The sequence below is a fragment of the Hyperolius riggenbachi genome, chromosome 7 (genome assembly GCF_040937935.1).
Source record: "Hyperolius riggenbachi isolate aHypRig1 chromosome 7, aHypRig1.pri, whole genome shotgun sequence".
NCBI lineage: Eukaryota > Metazoa > Chordata > Amphibia > Anura > Hyperoliidae > Hyperolius > Hyperolius riggenbachi.
This window is the reverse complement of record NC_090652.1, coordinates 238218807-238242683: the sequence shown is the minus strand read 5'-3', so window position 1 is coordinate 238242683 and position 23877 is coordinate 238218807. Positions and strand designations below refer to the sequence as shown.

Here is a 23877-nt window from a genome sequence, read left to right as displayed (position 1 = left end):
CACTCTTACTGTAAAGAACCCTTTCCTAAATAAATGGCTAAAACGTTTTTCCTCCATGCGCAGCTCATGTCCTCTAGTCCTTTGAGAAGGCCTAGGGACAAAAAGCTCATCCGCCAAGCTATTATATTGCCCTCTGATGTATTTATACATGTTAATTAGATCTCCTCTAAGGCGTCTTTTCGAGGGACAGGCACAGCTCTGTTAGTTTTAATGAGAGTCGATAAACTACTGTAATGTCGTAATTGCAGTTTGTTTTTTATGCAAAGCTGGCTTTGAATAAAGCAAACAGGGGATCTAACAATGTAAACAGGCAGGCTATGTAACCTGATTTACTGTACTTTAAGCTGCAGCTGAAAGCCAGTGGGGATTAACTGAAAGTTCAGCTTGTCTTGGTTGCTTAGCAATGTATTCTGTCTCTATTCAGTAGATTTATTTACTGAAACAGTTACCTGTAATATCGGTCTGAATGTCGGCGAGCTTGAAAAGTGGTGCAACGTGCCGAAGATACACATTGGCAGCTTCTCCTTTATGACTGTGCGGGTTAATGATTACTTTAAGTGACTTCGGCCTGTTAGGAAAACCTAAAATTAAGCACAGTGGATAAATGTGCATTAGCAGAGCACCTTGCAGGTGGAACACAATTAATTATAAACAACAAAGGGTACATAAAGGTTAAAGGACCACTATCATCAAATACTGTAAAATGTATAATACAGGTAGTCCCTAGGTTACGAGCGCCCGACTTACGAACGACCCGCCGTGACCATAGCTCCGCCCCGTCGCATGACGTCACGCCCGCCGGGCACTACCTGTTCTGCCCCATTTAAAATGCAGAGTTATTGCAGCGGAAGGTAAATACAGGACATCTCACCTGATCCTCGGCGGTAGAAGGTCCCCTCGTGGTGCCCGGAAGCTGCGCAGCCCGTCCTCTCGCTCCGTCCACTGTTACCCGGCAGCTTCTGGCTTCACATGTGGCGCATAATGACACAATTAGGAAGCACCGCCACTAGGGGGCTCTTCCTGATTGCGTCATTATGCGCCGCATGTGAAGCCAAAAGCCGCCGGGGAACAGTGGACGGAGCGAGAGGACGGGCTGCGCAGCTTCCGGGCCGAGGATCAGGTGAGATGTCCTGTATTTACCTTCCGCTGCAATAACTCTGCATTTTAAACAGGGGCAAAGGTGGCTGTACCGACTTAAGAACAGATTCAGGTTAAGAACTAGCGGGCAGTCCCTATCTTGTTCGTTAACCGAGGACTACCTGTACATGTGTATGTTTACATATAAAAGGGCATACATCAAAAAAGGGCGTCGGGAAAAAAGGGCGCGTGGTGTAAACGATAAGCAGTATTATCGTTTATAAAAATATTGTGTAGAATTTCGTTTACAAATAGTGTTTTAAGAATTTATAAATCATTAAATAATGTGTATGAAATCGGCAATTCTTAAAACGTTAATCTTCCCTGTTTCTAAACTGAAACTTATAATTACGTTTGTTAAAAAAGCAGTAATATTTGTTTAAACATTATAATTATATATTGGTATGGATAATCTTGATTTATCGTTTATTATTATAATAATAAAATGTGAAAATATTGTTTATAACAATGATATTAATATAAGTACATTCATAATAACTGTTGATTAGTATAATTAAAATTGTACTAAAACTATACCTAACCCTACTCTAACACAGAACCCTCCCTGTACCTATCCCTAACCCCTAGACCCCCTGGTGGTGCCTAAACCTAAGACCCCCCTGGTGGTGCCTAAACCTAAGACCCCCCTGGTGGTGCCTAAAACGAACCACCCCAAAGCCCTCCCTGTACCTATCCCTAACCCCTAGACCCCCTGGTGTGCCTAAACCTAAGACCCCCCTGGTGGTGCCTAAACCTAAGACCCCCCTGGTGGTGCCTAAACCTAAGACCCCCCTTGTGGTGCCTAAACCTAAGACCCCCCTGGTGGTGCCTAAACCTAAGACCCCCCTGGTGGTGCCTAAAACTAACCACCCCAAAGCCCTCCCTGTACCTATCCCTAACCCCTAGACCCCCATGGGGTGCCTAAACCTAAGATCCCCCTGGTGGTGCCTAAACCTAAGACCCCCCTGGTGGTGCCTAAACCTAAGACCCCCCTGGTGGTGCCTAAACCTAAGACCCCCTATGGATAATAATGTTTTACAAACATTAACCAGTTCACCCCCAAGGGTTTTTATCCTAACGGACCAGAGCAATTTTCAGTTGTCAGTTCTCCTTCCTTTTATTCCCTAATAACTTTATTACTACTTATAACAAGAAAATGATCTATACCTCATTTTTTTCGCCACCAATTAGGCTTTCTGTGGATAGTACATTTTGCTAAGAATTTTTTTATTCTAAATGCGTTTTAATGAGAAAAACAGAAAAAAAAGAAGAAAAATCATTATTTCTCAGTTTTCAACCATTATAGTTTTAAAATTAAACATTCTCCTGTGGATAAAACAAACACGTTTTATTTGCCCAGTCGTCCCGATTATTAAACAGTTTAAATTATGTCCCTATCACAATGTATGGCGACAGTATATTATTTTGAAATATAAGTGTTATTTTTCTGTTCTGTTTTTTTTTTATTCTGGCCATAATTACAAGCCCCTATGTAATAAATTAAAATTAATTTCCCCCCATAAAATATAAATTAACAAAGCTGAGTCCCTAAGGCAACTATTTATTTTTTTTTTTTAGCTGATTTTTTTTTACAAGTGGTTTTTTTTTTTGGGGGGGGGGGGGGAGGGTTGGAAGTGTAATTTTATTAAGATCTGTATGTACTTGAAAATGAATGTATTTTGTAGGTGTAATATACTTTTTGTAGTGAACACTCATAGGAAATGTTCACTTTTTTTTTTCTTCACTTTATTTAATTGTTACATTTCCTGTTATTGTGAATGGACGTAGGCGCTGTTCGCGGTCACGTCCATTCACTCCAGGCACTGCGATTGGGTAGAGGACCGTTCGGTCCTCTTCCCCAATCACCCAGCACGGAAGCCCGACGGTAATGGCGGCGGTAGCGGCGCACACACGGGGGTAGCAGCGGCGGGAACGCGGGACGTATTAAAACGTCATGTTGCTGTTAATAGCGGTAAGCATGACGTTTTAATACGTTAGAATGTCAGTAAATGGTTAATAAATAAAAAAATTTAAATAATTTTTTTGGGTGGATAATAATGTTTTAGAAATGTTTTACAAATAGTGATTGTAAAAAATATATTACAATTTACGTTACGTACTGATTGTTTTATTTTGTGAATAATAATGTTTTACAAACAGTAAGGGTTAAAATGTTAAATCATGTTTTAATTAAACAGGATAAATATGTTTAGTACCTTTATAAACGTTATTCGTCACGGGCTCATTTTGTAAAGTTAAATCATCACAAGCACAGTTATAAAACCTTAAAAATCTCCGGGCGCCGTTTGTAAAACGTTAATAATCTCCGGTGCCTTTTTTCCCCTGTTCGGCACCCATTAAACGATATTTATAATGGGAGTAAATGGGGTGCCTTTTTTGTCCACTTGTCTCATGCGCATGGCCGGCCTTTGACCTGAGCGACTGGAGCGGTCGCTCAGGGCGCCCGGCAGCCAAGGGCGCACATGCGCAGGGCTTTCTATTCCCCGCGGCTCCCTCCCATTCCCGACACTCACTGTCAGCCCTGTGTTAGTTCAGCCGTGGGCTACCCGGCAGCTGTGATGACAGAGGGAGACCAGTGGTGGCGTTGTGTACCTCAAATACAGGAAGTGCTTTCCTGAATGACCACTTCCTAAATTTGAAGTATACAGCGGCTTCACTCGCTCTGCCATCAATGCTGCTGGGCCACCCACTGCTGAACTACAGGGCTGGAAGTCTGAGTGTCGGGGATGGAGGGAGCCACGAGTGAGGGGAACTTTTTTTGATGCAGTCCACAGGTGTGTCTGTGCAGGAGCACATCACCCCAGCTTCCCTAGAGTGCCCAGTCTTTCTCTCCCCCCTCCATCCATCATCCATCCCTATCTGTCCCTCTCTCTCTCCATCCATCATCCATCCCTGGCTATCTGTCCCTCTCTCCATCTATCCATCCATCCCTATCTGGCTATCTCTCTCTCTCCATCCATCCCTATCTGTCTCTCTCCCCTCTCCATCTATCATCCATCCCTGGCTATCTGTCCCTTTCTCCATCCATCCATCCCTATCTGTCCCTCTCACTCTCTCTCCATCCATCCATCCATCCCCATCTGTCCCTCTCCTCTCTCTCCATCCATCCATCCATCCATCCCTATCTGTCCCCCTCCCCTCTCTCTCCATCCATCAATCCCTCTCCCCTCTCCATCCATCCATCCATCCATCCATCCATCCCTATCTGTCCCTCTCCCCTCTCCATCCATCCATCCCTATCTGTCCCTCTCCCCTCTCCATCCATCCATCCATCCCTATCTGTCCCTCTCCCCTCTCCATCCATCCCTATCTATCCCTCTCCCCTCTTCATCCATCCATCCATCCCTATCTGTCCCTCTCCCCTCTCCATCCATCCATCCCTATCTGTCCCTCCCCCCTCTCCATCCATCCATCCCTATCTGTCCCTCTCCCCTCTCCATCCATCCATCCCTATCTGTCCCTCTCCCCTCTCCATCCATCCATCCATCCATCCATCCATCCCTATCTGTCCCTCTCCCCTCTCCATCTATCCATCCATCCCTATCTGTCCCTCTCCCCTCTCCATCCATCCATCCATCCATCCATCCTTATCTGTCCCTCTCCCCTCTCCATCCATCCATCCATCCCTATCTGTCTCTCTCTCCCCTCTTCATCCATCCATCCATCCCTATCTGTCCCTCTCCCCTCTCCATCCATCCATCCCTATCTGTCCCTCTCCCCTCTCCATCCATCCATCCATATTTGTTCCTCTCCCCTCTCCATCCATCCCTATCTGTCCCTCTCCCCTCTCCATCCATCCCTATCTGTCCCTCTCCCCTCTCCATCCATCCATCCATCCATCCCCATCTGTCCCTCTCCCCTCTCCATCCATCCATCCCTATCTGTCCCTCTCCCCTCTCCATCCATCCCTATCTGTCCCTCTCCCCTCTCCATCCATCCCTATCTGTCCCTCTCCCCTCTCCATCCATCCATCCATCCATCCATCCCTATCTGTCCCTCTCCCCATCCATCCCTATCTGTCCCTCTCCCCTCTCCATCCATCCATCCATCCCTATCTGTCCCTCTCCAATCTCCATCCATCCATCCATCCCTATATGTGTGTCTCTCTCTCTCTCTATCCTATCTGTGTGTCTCTCTCTCTCTCTCTCTCTATCTCTCTCTCTCCCTCTATCTCTCCATCCCTATCTGTCCCTCCTATCTGTCTGTCTGTCTGTCTCTCTCTCTCTCTTATCTGTGTGTCTCTCTCTCTCTCTCTCTCCCTCTATCTCTCCATCCCTATCTGTCCCTCCATAGTTACATAGTTACATAGTTATTTTGGTTGAAAAAAGACATACGTCCATCGAGTTCAACCAGTACAAAGTACAACTCCAGCCTGTCCCCCACATACCCCTGTTGATCCAGAGGAAGGCGAAAAAAACCCCCACAAGGCATGGTCCAATTAGCCCCAAAAGGGAAAAATTCCTTCCTGACTCCAGATGGCAATCAGATAAAATCCCTGGATCAACATCATTAGGCATAACCTAGTAATTGTAGCCATGGATGTCTTTCAACGCAAGGAAAGCATCTAAGCCCCCTTTAAATGCAGGTATAGAGTTTGCCATAACGACTTCCTGTGGCAATGCATTCCACATCTTAATCACTCTTACTGTAAAGAACCCTTTCCTAAATAAATGGCTAAAACGTTTTTCCTCCATGCGCAGCTCATGTCCTCTAGTTCCTTTGAGAAGGCCTAGGGACAAAAAGCTCATCCGCCAAGCTATTATATTGCCCTCTGATGTATTTATACATGTTAATTAGATCTCCTCTAAGGCGTCTTTTCTCTAGACTAAATAAACCCAGTTTATCTAACCTTTCTTGGTAAGCGAGACCTTCCATCCCACGTATCAATTTTGTAGCTCGTCTCTGCACCTGCTCTAAAACTGCAATATCTTTTTTGTAATGTGGTGCCCAGAACTGAATTCCATATTCCAGATGTGGCCTTACTAGAGAGTTAAACAGGGGCAATATTATGCTAGCATCTCGAGTTTTTATTTCCCTTTTAATGCATCCCAAAATTTTGTTAGCTTTAGCTGCAGCGGCTTGGCATTGAGTACGATTATTTAACTTGTTGTCGATGAGTACTCCTAAGTCCTTCTCCAAGTTTGATGTTCCCAACTGTATCCCATTTATTTTGTATGGTGCTAGACCATTGGTACGACCAAAATGCATGACTTTACATTTGTCAACATTGAATTTCATCTGCCATGTATGTGCCCATATAGCCATCCTATCCAGATCCTGTTGCAATATGACACTATCTTCCTGAGAGTTGATGATTCTGCACAATTTTGTATCATCTGCAAAAATAGCAACATTGCTCACTACTGCATCTACTAGGTCATTAATAAATAAATTGAAGAGCACTTGACCCAGTACAGACCCCTGTGGGACCCCACTGCTAACAGTCTCCCATTTGGAGTACGATCCATTGACCACAACTCTTTGTTTTCTGTCCATTAGCCAGTTCCCTATCCATGCACACAAACTCTTCCCCAGTCCTTGCATCCTCAACTTTTGCACCAGACTTCTGTGGGGAACAGTGTCGAAGGCCTTTGCAAAGTCCAAGTATATCACATCTACAGCATTCCCAATATCCATATTAGCATTCACTACCTCATAAAAGCTGAGCATGTTAGTCAAACAGGACCTGTCTTTAGTAAACCCATGTTGATGCTGAGAAATAAGATTATTTTCTACTATGAAGTCATGTATAGTATCTCTTAGTAACCCCTCAAATAGTTTGCATACAACTGATGTTAAGCTTACAGGTCTATAATTTCCTGGATCAGATTTTTTGCCCTTCTTAAATAATGGGAAAACGTGGGCTGTACGCCAATCCACTGGGACTCTGCTAGTTGCAGGAGAGTCACAAAAGATAAGATAAAGGGGCTTAGCTATAACTGAACTTAATTCTCTTAGGGCCCGAGGATGCATGCCATCCGGGCCAGGTGCCTTGTCTATTTTTAATTTATTTAGTCTTGCCTTTACTTCTTCCTGCGTTAAGTATTTAATATTACAGTTAGAAGATTGAGACTCTTCTGCCTCTGTAATTTGCAACAGTGCTGTTTCCTTTGTGAAGACAGAAGCAAATAAAGCATTTAATAACTCTGCCTTACCTTGGTCATCCACCATTGAGTTCCCCCCCTCATCCTTTAGGATTCCTATACAGTCAACCTTTCTTTTTTTAAGTCGATGTACTTGTTAAACTTTTTTGGGTTAGATTTGATATCCCTAGCGATTTGATTTTCAGCTTTGATCTTTGCCAGCCTAATTTCTTTTTTACAATTTTTATTGCACTCCTTATAATTGCTTAGTGCAGCCTCAGTCCCCTCCTGTTTTAGGACCTTATAGGCATTCTTTTTCCTCTTCATTTTATCCCTAACCTTTCTATTCATCCATAGAGGCCTTTTTTTATTCCTAGACATTTTGTTTCCATATGGGATATACATACTACAATATTGATTGAGAATACGTTTAAAAGCTTGCCATTTCCCTTCAGTGTCCTTCCCTTGTAGTATATTATCCCAGTTCACCAAACTTAGTGCCTGCCTAATTTGATTGAACTTTGCTTTTCTAAAATTCATAGTTTTAGTGGTCCCACTGCCCCGTGGCCTATCAGTCACCAGATCAAACGTTATCATGTTGTGATCACTATTTCCCAAATGTTCTTGAACCTGCACATTTGATACATTATCTGGTCTATTAGAAATGATCAGATCCAGTAACGCATTCCCCCTAGTTGGTTCCGTTACCATTTGAGTCAAGTAATTGTCCTGTAGTGCTGCCAGAAATCTGCTGCTTTTACCAGAATGGGTAGCCTCAATACCCCAGTCAATGTCTGGAAAGTTGAAGTCGCCCATAATTATGACCTCATTTTTACTTGCAGCTTTTTCAATCTGCTGTAGTAATCGCAGTTCTGGAGCTTCATTAATAAGAGGTGGTCTGTAGCATACCCCAATAAGCAATTGGCAACTTTTATTTCCACCATGAATATTTACCCAAACGGACTCCACATCTTCGCAATCTTCCTCCATCTCATCGTTGAGGACAGCTGTAAAAGAATTCCTATCTGTCTCTCTCTCTCTATCTCCATCCCTATCTGTCCCTACAATCTGTCTCTCTCTCTCTCTCTCTCTCTCTCTATCTCTCCATCCCTATCTGTCCCTCCTATCTGTCTCTCTCTCTCTCTCTCTCTCTCTCTCTCTCTCCCTCCCTCTATCTCTCCATCCCTATCTGTCCCTCCTATCTCTCTCTCTCTCTCTCTCTCTCTATATCTCTCCCTCTATCTCTCCATCTCTCCCTCTATCTCTCCATCCCTATCTGTCCCTCCTATCTGTCTATCTCTCTCTCCCTCTATCTCTCCATCCCTATCTGTCCCTCCTATCTGTCTGTCTCCCTCTCTCTCTCTCCATCCCTATCTGTCCCTCCTATCTGTCTGTCTCTCTCTCTCTCTCTCCCCATCCATCCCTATCTGTGTCTTTCTTGCTCTCTCTATGTATATATACCTGTCTGTCTGTTCGTCCATCCCTATATTATCTATTCATCCCTCTGTCTATCCGTGTGTGTGTGTTCAATCCCTATAATATTATTATTATTTTTTATTATCTGGCTATGTATACTTGGGGCATCTGGCTACCTACACTGGGCAACCCAGCTGCTCTTGCTGGAAAGTGGGCCTTGGGCGGCTTTCCCAGGAGAAAATTGTGTGTGTGTGTGTGTGTGCGTGCGTGCGTGTGTGAAGAGGATGAAGGGGGGCACCAAAATCAGGCTTCGCTCAGGGCGCTGTGAAACCTAAGGCCGGCCCTGCTCATGCGCCCAAATCTCCTGCTTCCATAAAAGGTACCGGAGCCGGGAAAAGGTCCACCAGCACCCAAGGCTGAGACACCAAAGTGCGCCCCTCCATCCCTCCCACCCCAGCCGTCACACACTGATTGCTATTAGACTAAGAGGCACCCCATGGCCCACAACCTCCCCAACACCTTAATATCTAGTTATCTGGCTTGCAGTCACTGCCATGTATCCCCGTTTCTTATTTCTTTCTGCTTCAAACACAATAGGATAATGATAGCTAAGCGAGTTAAGCTCCCCTCCTACACTGCGCCCTGAGGCTGGAGCCTCTCTTGCCTCTAACCAGTCCTGAAAGGTACATTTGCCCCAGAGTATGCAGAATAAATTACTTTTTTTCCTGTGTAGCTGTCACTTAGCGCCTATTTGCATTGTGTACGAATACGCAGTGTTTCTTCGCATGCGAGCCGTATGGGGAAACACTCCCTATTCAGACAGGAGCATGCCGTCTGATTGCATGGCGGGGTGAATCTGGGTGGCATGCTGCAGGTTTCCCTAGCACTAAACCCAATCTAGATAGCCATGCATGGCACACAATAGCCATTTGGCTGCAGTTTCCATTTCCAAATCGGATGTGGCACCCAGTGGCAATATGCCCTTACAGTATGTAGTGATAATCTGACAACTCTGAACCCTTAACTGACTGGTTTTGGACTAGTCCATCTCCTCATGAGGAAGATAGAGTCTAATGTCATTAAAGTGTCCAACAAGTAGACAGGCAGGCTGGCATCTTTGTATAGGTCCTTACCAGCAGGGAACGCTTTTTATTTACAATCCTCGACCTGTTTGAGGGCTCCTTTACACTACATACGATTCAGATTTCTGATTTTGATGCAATTAAAAAAAAAAATCCTGCATGCTACGTTTTTTTTTTCTTGTGTTGCCAGCATTCAGTGAATAGGAATTGCGATTTGCAATATAAAAGAAGCCTGAAAGAGTTTTAGAGCTGTCAGATTGATAATACCTACTGTAAGTGACCGAGACATATCAAAAAAAGATATTTATAATGCATTTTACTTTGGGTCACATTTATATTTTTTATGTATGCCTGCATGTGTATTTGAAATTTGCAATTTTTTGTAATACGGGTCTTTTTAAATTCCACTTTTGCTAAGAAAGAAGAAAATCCTGACTGGATCAGTTATAAACTAGTATTTAATGCTTGCTGTAGTGTGTGAACATATGATGTACTGCAATACTTTCCTTATGGAAACAGGTCCCCGAACCAAACCATATACAGTTGTCATGGTTTCAAAGCTTTTATCACCAGTATTGGAAAATTAGAACAGCTGTAGACTAAAATATTAAAGGGACTCCGAGCAGTGCAGAAACTATGGAAAGATGCATATCATTTTAAAGCTCTCTTTCTCCTCTTTCCAATGATATATAAACCGCTGCCCTACGCCTTTTAGTTTTCGCTATCGAAAGTGCCGGGGACCGCGACTTCGATCGCGAAAATAGAGAAAACTAAAAGGTGTAGGGCGATGATTTAGGTGTCGCCAGAAAGAGGAGAAAGAGAGCTTTAAAATGATATCCATCTTTCCATAGTTATATTGTATTACACAGGGCGACTTTTTCCTAAAGTCAGCAGCTCCATTCAGCAGAAAAAGTCGCCCTGTGTAATACAATGTAACTATGGAAAGATGGATATCATTTTAAAGCTCTCTTTCTCCTCTTCCTGGCGACACCTAAATCGTCGCCCTACGCCTTTTAGTTTTCTCTATTTTCGCGATCGAAGTCGCGGCCGCAGCAATTTCGATCGCGAAAATAGCAAAAACTAAAAGGCGTAGGGCAGTGGTTTATATATCATTGGAAAGAGGAGAAAGAGAGCTTTAAAATGATATGCATCTTTCCATAGTTTCTGCACTGCTCGGAGTCCCTTTAAGGTCATTTTTTTAGTACACTAACTTACTAGGTCGCTTGAGTGGCACTGCCAATCTTCTTTAATGAAAGCAGAGATATCCTTATAGTGGCCACTAATGATCCAATCTTTTTCATCCAGTCTTACCATTTCTATGTAATATAAGGGAACTGTCTAATTCATCCATTCAATATATTCACTCAATTTACCTTCATACTACATAGATTTGGTAAAATTGGATGAAAAAGATTGGATCATTAGTGGCCACCGTTAAAGTAGTCTGAAACTCAGCAATTCTTCTTTGCTCTAAAAGTTACTAATAAGGAGTGCAGTCTGGTCGAATCCAGACTACGACAGAGGGGCTACACAGATAGACAATTAAGAACCAGTCGAAACAAAATGGCCAAAAAAATCTAGGGGCGAGCTTCTTATGGGTGGGAGTAGTCGGCGTAGTCAAACGGGGACAGGAGCTGTTACTTTTGTAACAGAATACAGTTTGGAATATTCAAATATTGTTAATACAATTAAAAAGTATCTTCCGGTTTTACATTCAGACCCTAAGCTTAAGTTGGTCCTAGACAAAGGTTGCCGTTTTTCGGCCCGTAAGTCACCCACTTTGGGGTCCAGACCGTCTCCTAGCCTCTTTGCATCCGCCGCCTCCAGACGCACCCCAACATGGTTTAACACAGTGGGCTCTTACCCCTGTGGTTTTTCTACTTGTCATTATTGTAGATGTCATCAAAAAGGTACTTCCATTTTTTCCTATTCAGCTAATAGGTCTTTTCCCATTGTACAGTATATCAATTGTGACACCAAATATACAATCTATGTGATTTCTTGTACCAGTTGTCGCATTCAGTATGTGGGGTGCACCACCCGTAATGGCCGACCTGATCCTGCACCGGTGGACAGTTTCTCTGTGGGGTTTCAGAGCGTTTGGCTTTTTACTCACAGCTCTAAAAGTTTACTTGCAGCCGTAAACTTACAAACAGAAAAAAAAATTGAACAGCATTCAAACAGTTAAACACAGCACTTTGTCCTGCCATGGAATCCTAAGATCCTTCATCTTAGGATCCAATCCAAAGAGTGGATAACATTTTTGTTTACATTCCTCAGTTGTTGCAATTAGTTACAGCCATGTGCAGAAGGAACTGCTGGGGAGTAGGGACGAACAAAGAGATGCAAATATTTCCAAATGTATGCAAATTTTTATGTAAATATATGTAGTTTAAAAATGGACCAATTAATTGGTCTATTATTAAGCTGCATATATTTGTATACGGATTTGCATAAATTTGCATCAACTCGGAAAACATTTGCATATCATTGATCATCCCTACTGGGGAGTGGACAAGCAGGGACATATGTGAAATTATCACTAGATAGCTGCTGTATGTATATATTAAAATGTATTAATAAAATGCAATGGCAGCTTTCAGAGCAGATAAACTGAACTTTGGGAACATGTAATTTGTAGAGATGTCGTGAACGGTTCGCCTGCGAACGGTTCCAGGCGAACTTTGGGGGTTCACGTTTGCCTGCATCAGGCGAACTTTTGCGGAAGTTCGATTCGCCCCATAATGCTCTATTGAGCAAAACTTTGACCCTCCATATCACTGTCAGCAGACACATTATTGCCAAACACACTGCTCTCATTGCTGTAAGCCCACCCACCCTCCCTCCTCCAAGCAAAGTCCTTACACCATTTGACTCAGTTGTCTGCCTACACTAATTAGTTATGGGACAGCTGCTACACACTCTCCTAGGGAGATTTTAATTAGCCTCTTGTGGGTCCCCTCCTCCCTCCTCCCACCTCCCTTCTCCCCTTCTACCTATTCCCTCCTCCCCCCTACCGGAGGGAGGAGGGTCTCATCTGCCAGGGAATTATACTATTTCAAAAAACAGTTTACATCATACCATGGCTGGGAATCGAACCCAGCTCTCACTGTGTGGTAGGCAAGTCACCCTAACCACTGTACCACTACAGTAGTAACTGAAGCTGGCCTAAAATTTACCATTTATGCTCAATGCAATAGAAACATTAGGTTGCTTAAAGGGAACCTTAACTGTGAGTGATATGGATGTTTCCTGTAAACAATACCAGTTGCCTGGCAGTCCAGCTAATCTCTGTGACTGCAATAGTGGCTGAATCACACCCTGAAACAAGTATGCAGCTAATACAGTCTGACTTCAGTCATAGCACCTGATCTGCATGCTTGTTCAGGGGCTGTGGCTAAAAGTATTAGAGACACAGGATCAGCAGGCGATTCAGGCAACTGGTATTATTTTAAAAGGAAAAATCCATATCCTTCTCCGTTTAGGTTCCCTTTAAGGATTTGTAGCATAAAAGCCAACTCACATTGGCTGGGATTTGAACCTGAGTCTCACTGTGTGGTGGGCAAGCACACTAACCACTGTACCAAAACAGTAGTAACTGAAGCTGGCCTAATTAAAACTTATGTTCACATCTAAAAGTGCAAAATGCTAGCGGTTGTCACTAGCGTTTTGCACAACTGATTTTACCGTGATTAGCGAGGTAAAATCACTGGACACTTCCGTGATTCAGAGAGCGATCGTGGTCAGCAAATAACACTGTACCGCAATCGCTTCAGAATCGCGGCAAAATGGTGCAGGGAACACATTTGCAATTGGCGCTAATTGCAAAATGCCCACAATCTGTGCCAATCGTGGCAGTGAGAACACTGCCATAGGGTAAGATAGTACTAGAGCTTTGAAAAGCGCTAGCACTTTAGCAATGGGCAGGAATCACCTGCTTATCATTCAAGTGTGAATGGGCCCTTAGGGAAGGCTTTAGCTGTGTCTCCTGACATAATCAAAAGGCTGCACAATATATGTGCCCATCCAATGTGCAGTGTCAATACCTCCTGCTTTGTTTGCTGGGATGCAATGTTATATTGAGTGTTCTACATTAGGGATCGTTTCCACTACACTACATAGCCACATTGCACCGCTGCCGAACTGAAACCAATGCATGGCAATGGAACAGTTTCAATTGTGTGCTGGTTATGCAGAGCGATCAGGGAATCTGTAGCATGGAGATAGGCAGCTGCTGCACTCTGAGGTACCCTGTATTCCTCCCACTCTATGACCCTGCGCGTGTTTACACATAACGCGCCGGGTCATAGAGAAGAAGGTAGACAGCGTGTCACAAAGTGCAGCCGCTGCACATCCACTCACCCACTGGGACTGACAGGTAATTATGGCTGCTATACTTACAGGGGCAAACTCCCCCTTTGCCTCTATGGCAGCACTGGCCCCGACAAAAGGGGTACAATGCAAAGTGCTGCTTCGAGAAACAGGTGCTCTTTTCTTTGTTGTGTTACGTACAATGTAGAGTGCAATATTACTTTACGTTACACTTCTTTTTTCTTCTTCTCATGTTAATCCTTTACCTGCAGTGTATGTTGAACAGAAAATTCTCTGAACATTCAAATCTCCACTTAACCAGATAGCTAAATAAATTAACAAGTCAAAGCCAGTGACTGTCACTAGATTATTTCCCCTACCAGTGTCGGTAGAGAATTACATGTTAAGTGTATATTTTGCTCAATATTAGACTCCCAGCAGTGAACACAATTAAAAATATTGCAGGTCACCATGTGAGTTCGGTCTGCACATGAAGCCACTATGTGTGCAGAGCAAGCTGTGTGGTGGAATCCTGCTGTCACCTGGATTGTGACTACACAGTGCAGCTCACCACTACTTCATCAGAGAAGTAAGGCATGCACTGAAAAAGTAATGCAGTCACCTCCACAAGGGGCCATATGCAATTTGAGGTGAATGTGTGAGCTTCTTATCAACTCGCATTGATAAGGATTAACCACCAAATTCTATTTGCTGGCTTCACCTGTGTGATGTCTGACCGTAGAGAGCATAACTCAAGCTAATAGTAGCTCTTCAACTTTGCGATGCTGCTGTATCCTGAGCGATGGGGAGTGATGGGGAGCGATGGGAAACAAGGTATTTGTGCGATGGAGCTGCCCTCTTCAGCACCATAGTACTACTGCCTCGCTCCGCTACCGCCACAGTTTACTTTAAATAAAATTTCCCCACACAATAGTCATCATGTTGGACAATGCAGTACAGTGTACATCCTGCAGCATGTATGCATGCCTTGATCAGCGGATTGAGGGTGTTTACTGTTGCCCTGGGTGTGTGCGTGTTGCTCAGTTAGAGGCGGAAGTCGCAGAGCTAAATAAGCATCTCGCAACACTGAGACGCATACACAACATGGAGATGAGCTTGGATCTCACGATCCAGACACTGGATGGAACCGGTGAAGATGAGGTGGGTGGAGTAAAGCCGGAGCAAGAAGCAGAGGTAGCCGCTAGTTGGGTCACAGTTAGAAGGGGTAGGGGAAAAAGTGGCAGGGAGGCTAGTCCCGAGTTGTCCCTCACTAATAAGTATGCTTGTTTGCGTAATATTGGGGAGGATGATTCAGGAGTAGCAATGCTGCAGCAGGATGTGCTCCTTAGCAACCAAGGGGCAGACTGCTGTAACGAGAAAGGGAATAGGAGTGCAGCTAAGGCTAGACAGGTACTGGTGGTAGGGGATTCAATTATTAGGCGCACAGATAGGGTAATCGTGAATGCCGTACAGTCTGTTGCCTCCCGGGTGCTCGGGTTCGGCATGTAGCGGAAAGAATTGACAGATTATTGGGTGGGGCTGGGGAAGACCCAGCTGTCATGGTACACATTGGCACCAATGACAAAGTTAGTGGGAGATGGAAGGTCCTCAAAAATGATTTTCAGGTACTTGGAGATAAACTTAAAGCAAGGACCTCCAAGGTGGTGTTCTCTGAAATACTGCCAGTGCCACGTGCTACATCTGAGAGACAGAGGGAGCTTAGGGAGTTAAATAAGTGGCTGAGAAATTGGTGTAGGAAGGAAGGGTTTGGGTTCCTGGAGAACTGGGCAGACTTTGCAGTCGGCTACAGGTTCTACAGCAGGGATGGGCTGCACCTTAATGGGGAAGGTGCAGCTGCATTGGTATAGAAGATGGCTAAACGGTTGGAGGAAATTTTAAACTAGGATCTGGGGGGAGGCGGGAGGATAAAGTCTCAATATGTAGACAAGAAAAGGTAAAAAGACAGTGGGAGCCTAACATTATGGGGCGTGGAGAGGGGGGTGGGGACAGTAAAAAGATTAAGGAGGTTGGTAAAACTTCAAGTAGCCCATTTCATGTAAACAAAATTGGTAAATGTGGTGGTAAAAATATAAAGTGCATGGTAACCAATGCTCGGAGCCTTGCAAATAAAATAGACGAACTAGAGTTAACTCTGAATGACAAAGGCTATGACATTGTGGGAATAACCGAGACATGGATGGATGAAAGCCATGACTGGATAGCTAATTTAAAAGGATACAATGTGTTTAGGAAGGATAGAACAGGGAAAAAAGGTGGAGGGGTTTGTCTCTTTGTTAAGAATTCTTTTACAGCTGTCCTCAAGGATGAGATAGAAGAAGATTGCGAAGATGTGGAGTCCATTTGGGTAAATATTCATGGTGGAAATAAAGGTTGCCAATTGCTTATTGGGGTATGCTACAGACCACCTCATATTAATGAAGCTGCAGAACTGCGATTACTACAGCAGATTGAAAAAGCTGCAAGTAAAAATGAGGTCATAGTTATGGGCGACTTCAACTTTCCAGACATTGACTGGAGTATTGAGGCTACCCATTCTGGTAAAAGCAGCAGATTTCTGGCAGCACTACAGGACAATTACTTGACTCAAATGGTAAGGGAACCAACTAGGGGGAATGCGTTACTGGATCTGATCATTTCTAATAGACCAGATAATGTATCAAATGTGCAGGTTCAAGAACATTTGGGAAATAGTGATCACAACATGATAACGTTTGATCTGGTGACTGATAGGCCACGGGGCAGCGGGACCACTAAAAATATGAATTTTAGAAAAGCAAAGTTCAATCAAATTAGGCAGGCACTAAGTTTGGTGAACTGGCATAATGTACTACAAGGTGAGGACACTAAAGGGAAATGGCAAGCTTTTAAACTTATTCTCAATCAATATTGTAGTATGTATATCCCATATGGAAACAAAATGTCTAGGAATAAAAAAAGGCCTCTATGGATGAATAGAAAGGTTAGGGATAAAATGAAGAGGAAAAGGAATGCCTATAAGGTCCTAAAACAGGAGGGGACCGACACTGCACTATGCAATTATAAGGAGTGCAATGAAAATTGTAAAAAATAAATTAGGCTGGCAAAGATCAAAGCTGAAAATCAAATCGCTAGGGATATCAAATCTAACCCAAAAAGTTTTACAAGTACATCAATTCTAAAAAAAAGAAAGGTTGACTGTATAGGACTCCTAAAGGATGAGGGTGGGAACTCAATGGTGGATGACCAAGGTAAGGCAGAGTTATTAAATGCTTTCTTTGCTTCTGTCTTCACAAAGGAAACAGCACTGTTGCAAATTACAGAGGCAGAAGAGTCTCAATCTTCTAACTGTAATATTAAATACTTAACGCAGGAAGAAGTGAAGGCAAGACTAAAATTAAAAATAGACAAGGCACCTGGCCCGGATGGCATGCATCCTCGGGTCCTAAGGGAATTAAGTTCAGTTATAGATAAACCCCTTTATCTTATCTTTTGTGACTCTCTTGCAACTGGCAGAGTCCCAGTGGATTGGCGTACAGCCCACGTTTTCCCATTATTTAAGAAGGGCAAAAAATCCAGGAAATTATAGACCTGTAAGCTTAACATCAGTTGTATGCAAACTATTTGAGGGGTTACTAAGAGATACTATACATGACTTCATAGTAGAAAAAAAATCTTATTTCTCAGCATCAACATGGGTTTACTAAAGACAGGTCCTGTTTGACTAACATGCTCAGCGAATATGGATATTGGGAATGCTGTAGATGTGATATACTTGGACTTTGCAAAGGCCTTCGACACTGTTCCCCACAAAAGTCTGGTGCAAAAGTTGAGGATGCAAGGACTGTGGAAGAGTCTGTGTGCATGGATAGGGAACTGGCTAATGGACAGAAAACAAAGAGTTGTGGTCAATGGATCGTACTCAAAATGGGAGACTGTTAGCAGTGGGGTCCCACAGGGGTCTGTACTAGGTCCAGTGCTCTTCAATTTATTTATTAATGACCTAGTAGATGCAGTAGTGAGCAATGTTGCTATTTTTGCAGATGATACAAAATTGTGCAGAATCATCAACTCTCAGGAAGATAGTGTCATATTGCAACAGGATCTGGATAGGATGGCTATATGGGCACATACATGGCAGATGAAATTCAATGTTGAAAAATGTAAAGTCATGCATTTTGGTCGTACCAATGGTCTAGCACCATACAAAATAAATGGGATACAGTTGGAGACAACAAACTTGGAGAAGGACTTAGGAGTATTCATCGACAACAAGTTAAATAATCGTACTCAATGCCAAGCCGCTGCAGCTAAAGCTAACAAAATTTTGGGATGCATTAAAAGGGAAATAAAAACTCGAGATGCTAGCATAATATTGCCCCTGTTTAACTCTCTAGTAAGGCCACATCTGGAATATGGAATTCAGTTCTGGGCACCACATTACAAAAAAGATATTGCAGTTTTAGAGCAGGTGCAGAGACGAGCAACAAAATTGATACGTGGGATGGAAGGTCTCGCTTACCAAGAAAGGTTAGATAAACTGGGTTTATTTAGTCTAGAGAAAAGACGCCTTAGAGGAGATCTAATTAACATGTATAAATACATCAGAGGGAAATATAATAGCTTGGCGGATGAGCTTTTTGTCCCTAGGCCTTCTCAAAGGACTAGAGGACATGATCTGCGCATGGAGGAAAAACGTTTTAGCCATTTATTTAGGAAAGGGTTCTTTACAGTAAAAGTGATTAAGATGTGGAATGCATTGCCACAGGAAGTCGTTATGGCAAACTCTATACCTGCATTTAATGGGGGCTTAGATGCTTTCCTTGCGTTGAAAGACATCCATGGCTACAATTACTAGGTAATGCCTAATGATGTTGATCCAGGGATTTTATCTGATTGCCATCTGGAGTTGGGAAGGAATTTTTCCCTTTTGGGGCTAATTGGACCATGCCTTGTAAGGGCCCTTTTCCACTAGCAGTCGCTAGCGTTCACGCTGAACGCTAGCGATTGCTGAATCGCAATTACCGGCGATTCCCCGACGTTTGCGGCCGCGATTTTGCTATGCTATGCACTGCATCGCGTTCGCGTTCCCGTAAAAAAATGAATCGCGGTAGTGGAAATGACCTACCGCGATTCCTATGTTAAAAAGCAAACCGTAGCGATTGTAAAATCGCTAGCGGTTTGCGTCTTTCCGATTCAGCCAGCGCAAACGCGCTGGTGGAAAAGGGCCTTTCTCTGGTTCAACAGGGATATGTGAGGGAGCAGGCATGGTCCAATTAGCCCTTTTGGGGCTAATTGGACCATGCCTTGTAAGGGCCCTTTTCCACTAGCAATCGCTAGCGTTCACGCTGAACGCTAGCGATTGCTGAATCGCAATTACCGGCGATTTTCCGACGTTTGCGGCCGCGATTTTGCTATGCTATGCACTGCATAGCAGAATCGTGGCAAATATCGCTCCGCCGCGCGTTCGCGTTCCCTTAAAAAAACGAATCACGGTAGTGGAAATGACCTACCGCGATTCCTATGTTAAAAAGCAAACCGTAGTGATTGTAAAATCGCTAGCGGTTTGCGTCTTTCCGATTCAGCCAGCGCAAACGCGCTGGTGGAAAAGGGCCTTTCTCTGGTTCAACAGGGATATGTGAGGGAGCAGGCATGGTCCAATTAGCCCTTTTGGGGCTAATTGGACCATGCCTTGTAAGGGCCCTTTTCCACTAGCAGTCGCTAGCGTTCACGCTGAACGCTAGCGATTGCTGAATCGCAATTACCGGCGATTTTCCGACGTTTGCGGCCGCGATTTTGCTATGCTATGCACTGCATAGCAGAATCGTGGCAAATATCGCTCCGCCGCGCGTTCGCGTTCCCTTAAAAAAACGAATCACGGTAGTGGAAATGACCTACCGCGATTCCTATGTTAAAAAGCAAACCGTAGTGATTGTAAAATCGCTAGCGGTTTGCGTCTTTCCGATTCAGCCAGCGTAGACGCGCTGGTGGAAAAGGGCCTTTCTCTGGATCAACAGGGATATGTGAGGGAGCAGGCTGGTGTTGTACTTTGTACTGGTTGAACTCGATGGACGTATGTCTTTTTTCAACCAAAATAACTATGTAACTATGTAAGAAAGAGAGGCGCTGTAGGTAGAAGTCCAGAGTGTAGAGCATGGTGCTGCCTCCTGAGTCCTGTCTGGATTGGTAAGACCTTAATGTGTATACACTCTGGATTTGTAAGGGAAAGGAGAAGGGGAATAATGGGGTCCCCAACAATGCTTTTGGGGACATATGATGGATAACTACTGATTTTGTGTGGCTGGGAGTGTGATGGGTCCTGGGAGTCGGCTTGGAGGCTGCGGAAAAAGGGGGCATTGCTAGGGGGCCCCCCACGTTACCTTTACCAAAGGGCACCAATGTAGCTAGAACCGGCCCTGGTCACGGTGGATTTCACAAGCATGCACGGCATGCCCAAAAGCGCCAGTGTCAGCAGAAACTGGCATGCTGCGGCGGACGTTGGGCGAGTGACTGGACCAAAAGAAATTCTTCAATCAAGGTTTAAAGGGACCTGAGCAGTGCCATAAAACTGAAATCTGGTCTTCCCTGCGGCTGCCTCCATCCCCTGTAGCCCACTAGAATCCTCATGCTTCATTCTGTGGTCCCGTTGGTGACTCTGGTAGTCAATGACTTCTGCTGAAGTCGCGCGTGCGCGCCCGCGGCGCGTTATCACACCGGTCGCCGGAATCAATCAGACCATGCACAGTTCTCTAAAAACTGAACCGCGAATGCGCGGGACGCTTCTGGCAACTGACGTGATGGCGCTTACTGCACCTGCATAAGCATGGCCAAACAGTTGAAACCACGTGTGCAACAGCGCAGGCACAGCTGCGCTTGGGCCAGAAGAGAAGTGCAGCCCCTATCTGGAGGGTTCCAGTAAGTGGCAGGATGCGGTTCTCTGAAAACTGAACCGCGAATGTGCAGGACGCTTACGGTAACCGGCATGATGGCGCTCATGCACGACTTCAGCAAAAGTCGCTGGATTACCGAAGCTGGCAGTGGGACCATGGAAGGGAGCAGAAGAATGCTTGGGGACCTGGAGGACTACAGGGGGGCTGGAGAGAGCCCCAGGGAAGTCCAGATTTCATTTGTATGGCGCTGCTAAGGGTCCCTTCAAAGAAGTAGAAAAAAAGAAAGGAATAAAAGAAACAAAGATGTGACAAAAGAAAAACAGAAGAATAGAGAAGTATTTTTTCTCTAACAAAGGTTAGTATTCTATTTTTTTACATTAAATAGAAATAAGGGCAAAATGACCCTCTATACGTATTTTCCTGGTCCACTCATTAAATGGGGTTCCCAGATTCAAACATAAGCGCCCCAGGACATATGCACCACCACCCCCTCCTGGGATACATTCTTTTCTTTACTGTTAGTATAAGGACAGTTAAATAGTTTATCCTGTACATGGGTTGGCATACCTGCATTTTAAAAATGAATACAATATTATTATAGCTCAAGGCAAGATGTTAAGGTATTTAAGCACACTTAAAGAGTGTACCCAAGCCAAAGCACAGGTACAAAAGCACATAAGCTTCTGGTTTCCGAATTAGGCTTCCTACTGTGTCCTCTGGTCCCTCGTTGCTGCTTGTAGAGCTTTCAAAGAATACTGACAAGGTGTTGTCGATAACCTGATCAGGGCCACAATCCTCTTCAAGTATGAGCGTGGCCGTACTGCACCTGCATAAGCATGGCCAAAAAGGTGAAACCACATATGCAACTGCGCAGGCACGACTGCGCTTGGGCCAGAAGAGAAGTGCAGCCCCTATCTGGAGGGTCCCAGCAAGTGGTAGGAGGAGCAAAGAACACCTTGGGATCCCTCATTAGTATCCAGAGGCTTCCCTCTCTTTAAAGGATACCAGAGCCAAAGGACTCTGGTTAATCCAGCATACGTTACGGGCAGGGAGCTATAGGTAGATACTTACCTGCCTTCGGTTCCTCTTTGTCAATCGCCGTTCTCCTACACCAGACCTCGTTCAGCTCAGTGACCCAGATGGCTCAGTCTGGAAATACTGCACCGCGCATGCATAGTATGTTCTTTCTGCTTCCCTGTGCCCGCGCTCAGTAAGGTAACAGACAAGTTCGCTCGCTCCCTCCACTGCTACGTCCCAGCCAGCGTGCCTCCACAACATGTACTGCAGTACAGTGGAGTGCGCATCCCGGGACGCAGGAGGGGGGGAGCAAGCACGCATGTGTTACCTCACTGAGCACCGGCACAGGGAAGCAGAAAGAACATACTGCGCATGCGCAGCGCAGTATTTCCAGACTGAGCCATCTGGGTCAACGAGCTGAACGGGGAATGATGTAGCAAACCGGCGATTGACAGAGAGAAACGGAAGGCATGGTAAGTATCTTCTTATACCTCCCTATCCATAACATATGCTGGATTCACCAGAGTCCTTCAGCTCTGGTATCCTTTAACTAAGTATGTGTTCCTCTTCAAATGTCAGCATATAAATACTTAAAAAAAAGATTTAATGTATTTCTGGAGAGAAATAAAAGTATTTTTTTTTCAGAGATATCACTTTAAATTTCCCAACACCACACCGAAGTACACTTTCTGGTCATCTAGAACTCTAGATTCTCATGCTGGATCTAAAAACATGACACTGACCAGCCTCAAAAGCAGAAGTGAATTGTTGACCTGCTAATGAGCCTATGGGTATGTATACTCTGCTACTTCTCACAGATGAGCCACGGCAACAACACCTTCCTGCAATGATGTAAGAGAAAGCCTAGGGTCAGAGTTCAAGCTGGAAACAGAGGGACCGGGAAAGAGAATATCCTCGGGGATTTGAAGGGGACCGCCTCTCAGCGGGGATTTGATGATAGTGCTGCTGCACAGTTGGTGTGGAGATTTGATACTACAATTTTCTGGATTTGCAGACTCTATATCACTTAGGCCACAGCAGGAGCAGGTGCACAGGAAACTCGCTACGACGACCAAGCCTCCTCAACCAAAAGAAAAGAAAATGGCAACGTAATTAATTTTAACAACCCACTGTCATTTGCCCTATTAATTTTAATATATTTCTCTTTGCAAAACAACTTCAATAAAATTAGCATTAAATCCAAACAGGGGCTGTGATGTTAATTTAAGGCTCTGGACAGGATTGATAATTAATATTAGATATTTAAGTGGAGCGCTCGAATCAGGGGGGCAAGGATTGGTTTTCTTTCTTTTTCTCCCAAGGAATTAATAATCATTTTTTCTCCTAAACACTGTTTTAATAGCAGCAGCCTTTTCTTTCAGAGGAGAAAGGAAATTAATTCCTACTTGTCTTGCGCATATTTATTCAGCAAATAATTGCAGTGTTCTAAGTGTTTTTGTTTATAAATTTCATTAAACAAATATCACGCTGGTAATCATTCTAAACAGTAAATTATTACCTACAGTGTCAGTGTAATCGCGTAAATTGAAACGCCAGATGAGCTCTTGTTCATTAAGCCAACGCAATAGATGCGTATAATGTTTCTGTACAAGCCCCGGGAATGTACTAATCGGCCATACAGTGCGCTCATTAAAAAGTTCTCTATACCTGCAGACAGGTTAACCTGTTGTTCTGGGAGACCTTGGATCACTGTGTTAATATAAAAAGTACATCCAGTATTTTTAAACGCTCATAGCGACGTGGGGAGGATATAGTCGTTTTGACACAGTCTCCAGAGATCAGATGCGAGAGAATTAAGTCACGTTAACATAAACAGTCCAAGCTATTGACGATAGCTCTATTTTTCATTTCATCCTGGACACCGGATTAAGTGGAGTGATGCAGGTTACCATGGTAACTAGT

The 23877-nt window shown here is 44.1% G+C and overlaps 1 protein-coding gene across 1 annotated transcript in view; it reads right to left on the bottom strand.

Annotated features, from left to right (window-relative positions):
- CERKL (ceramide kinase like) overlaps positions 1 to 23877 on the bottom strand; it is a 271505-nt gene that overhangs the window by 152483 nt on the left and 95145 nt on the right. Inside the window, exon 3 of the mRNA XM_068245419.1 lies at positions 450 to 581. Coding sequence (XP_068101520.1) covers positions 450 to 581 — 132 coding nt within the window. The remainder of the gene's footprint in view (positions 1 to 449; positions 582 to 23877) is intronic.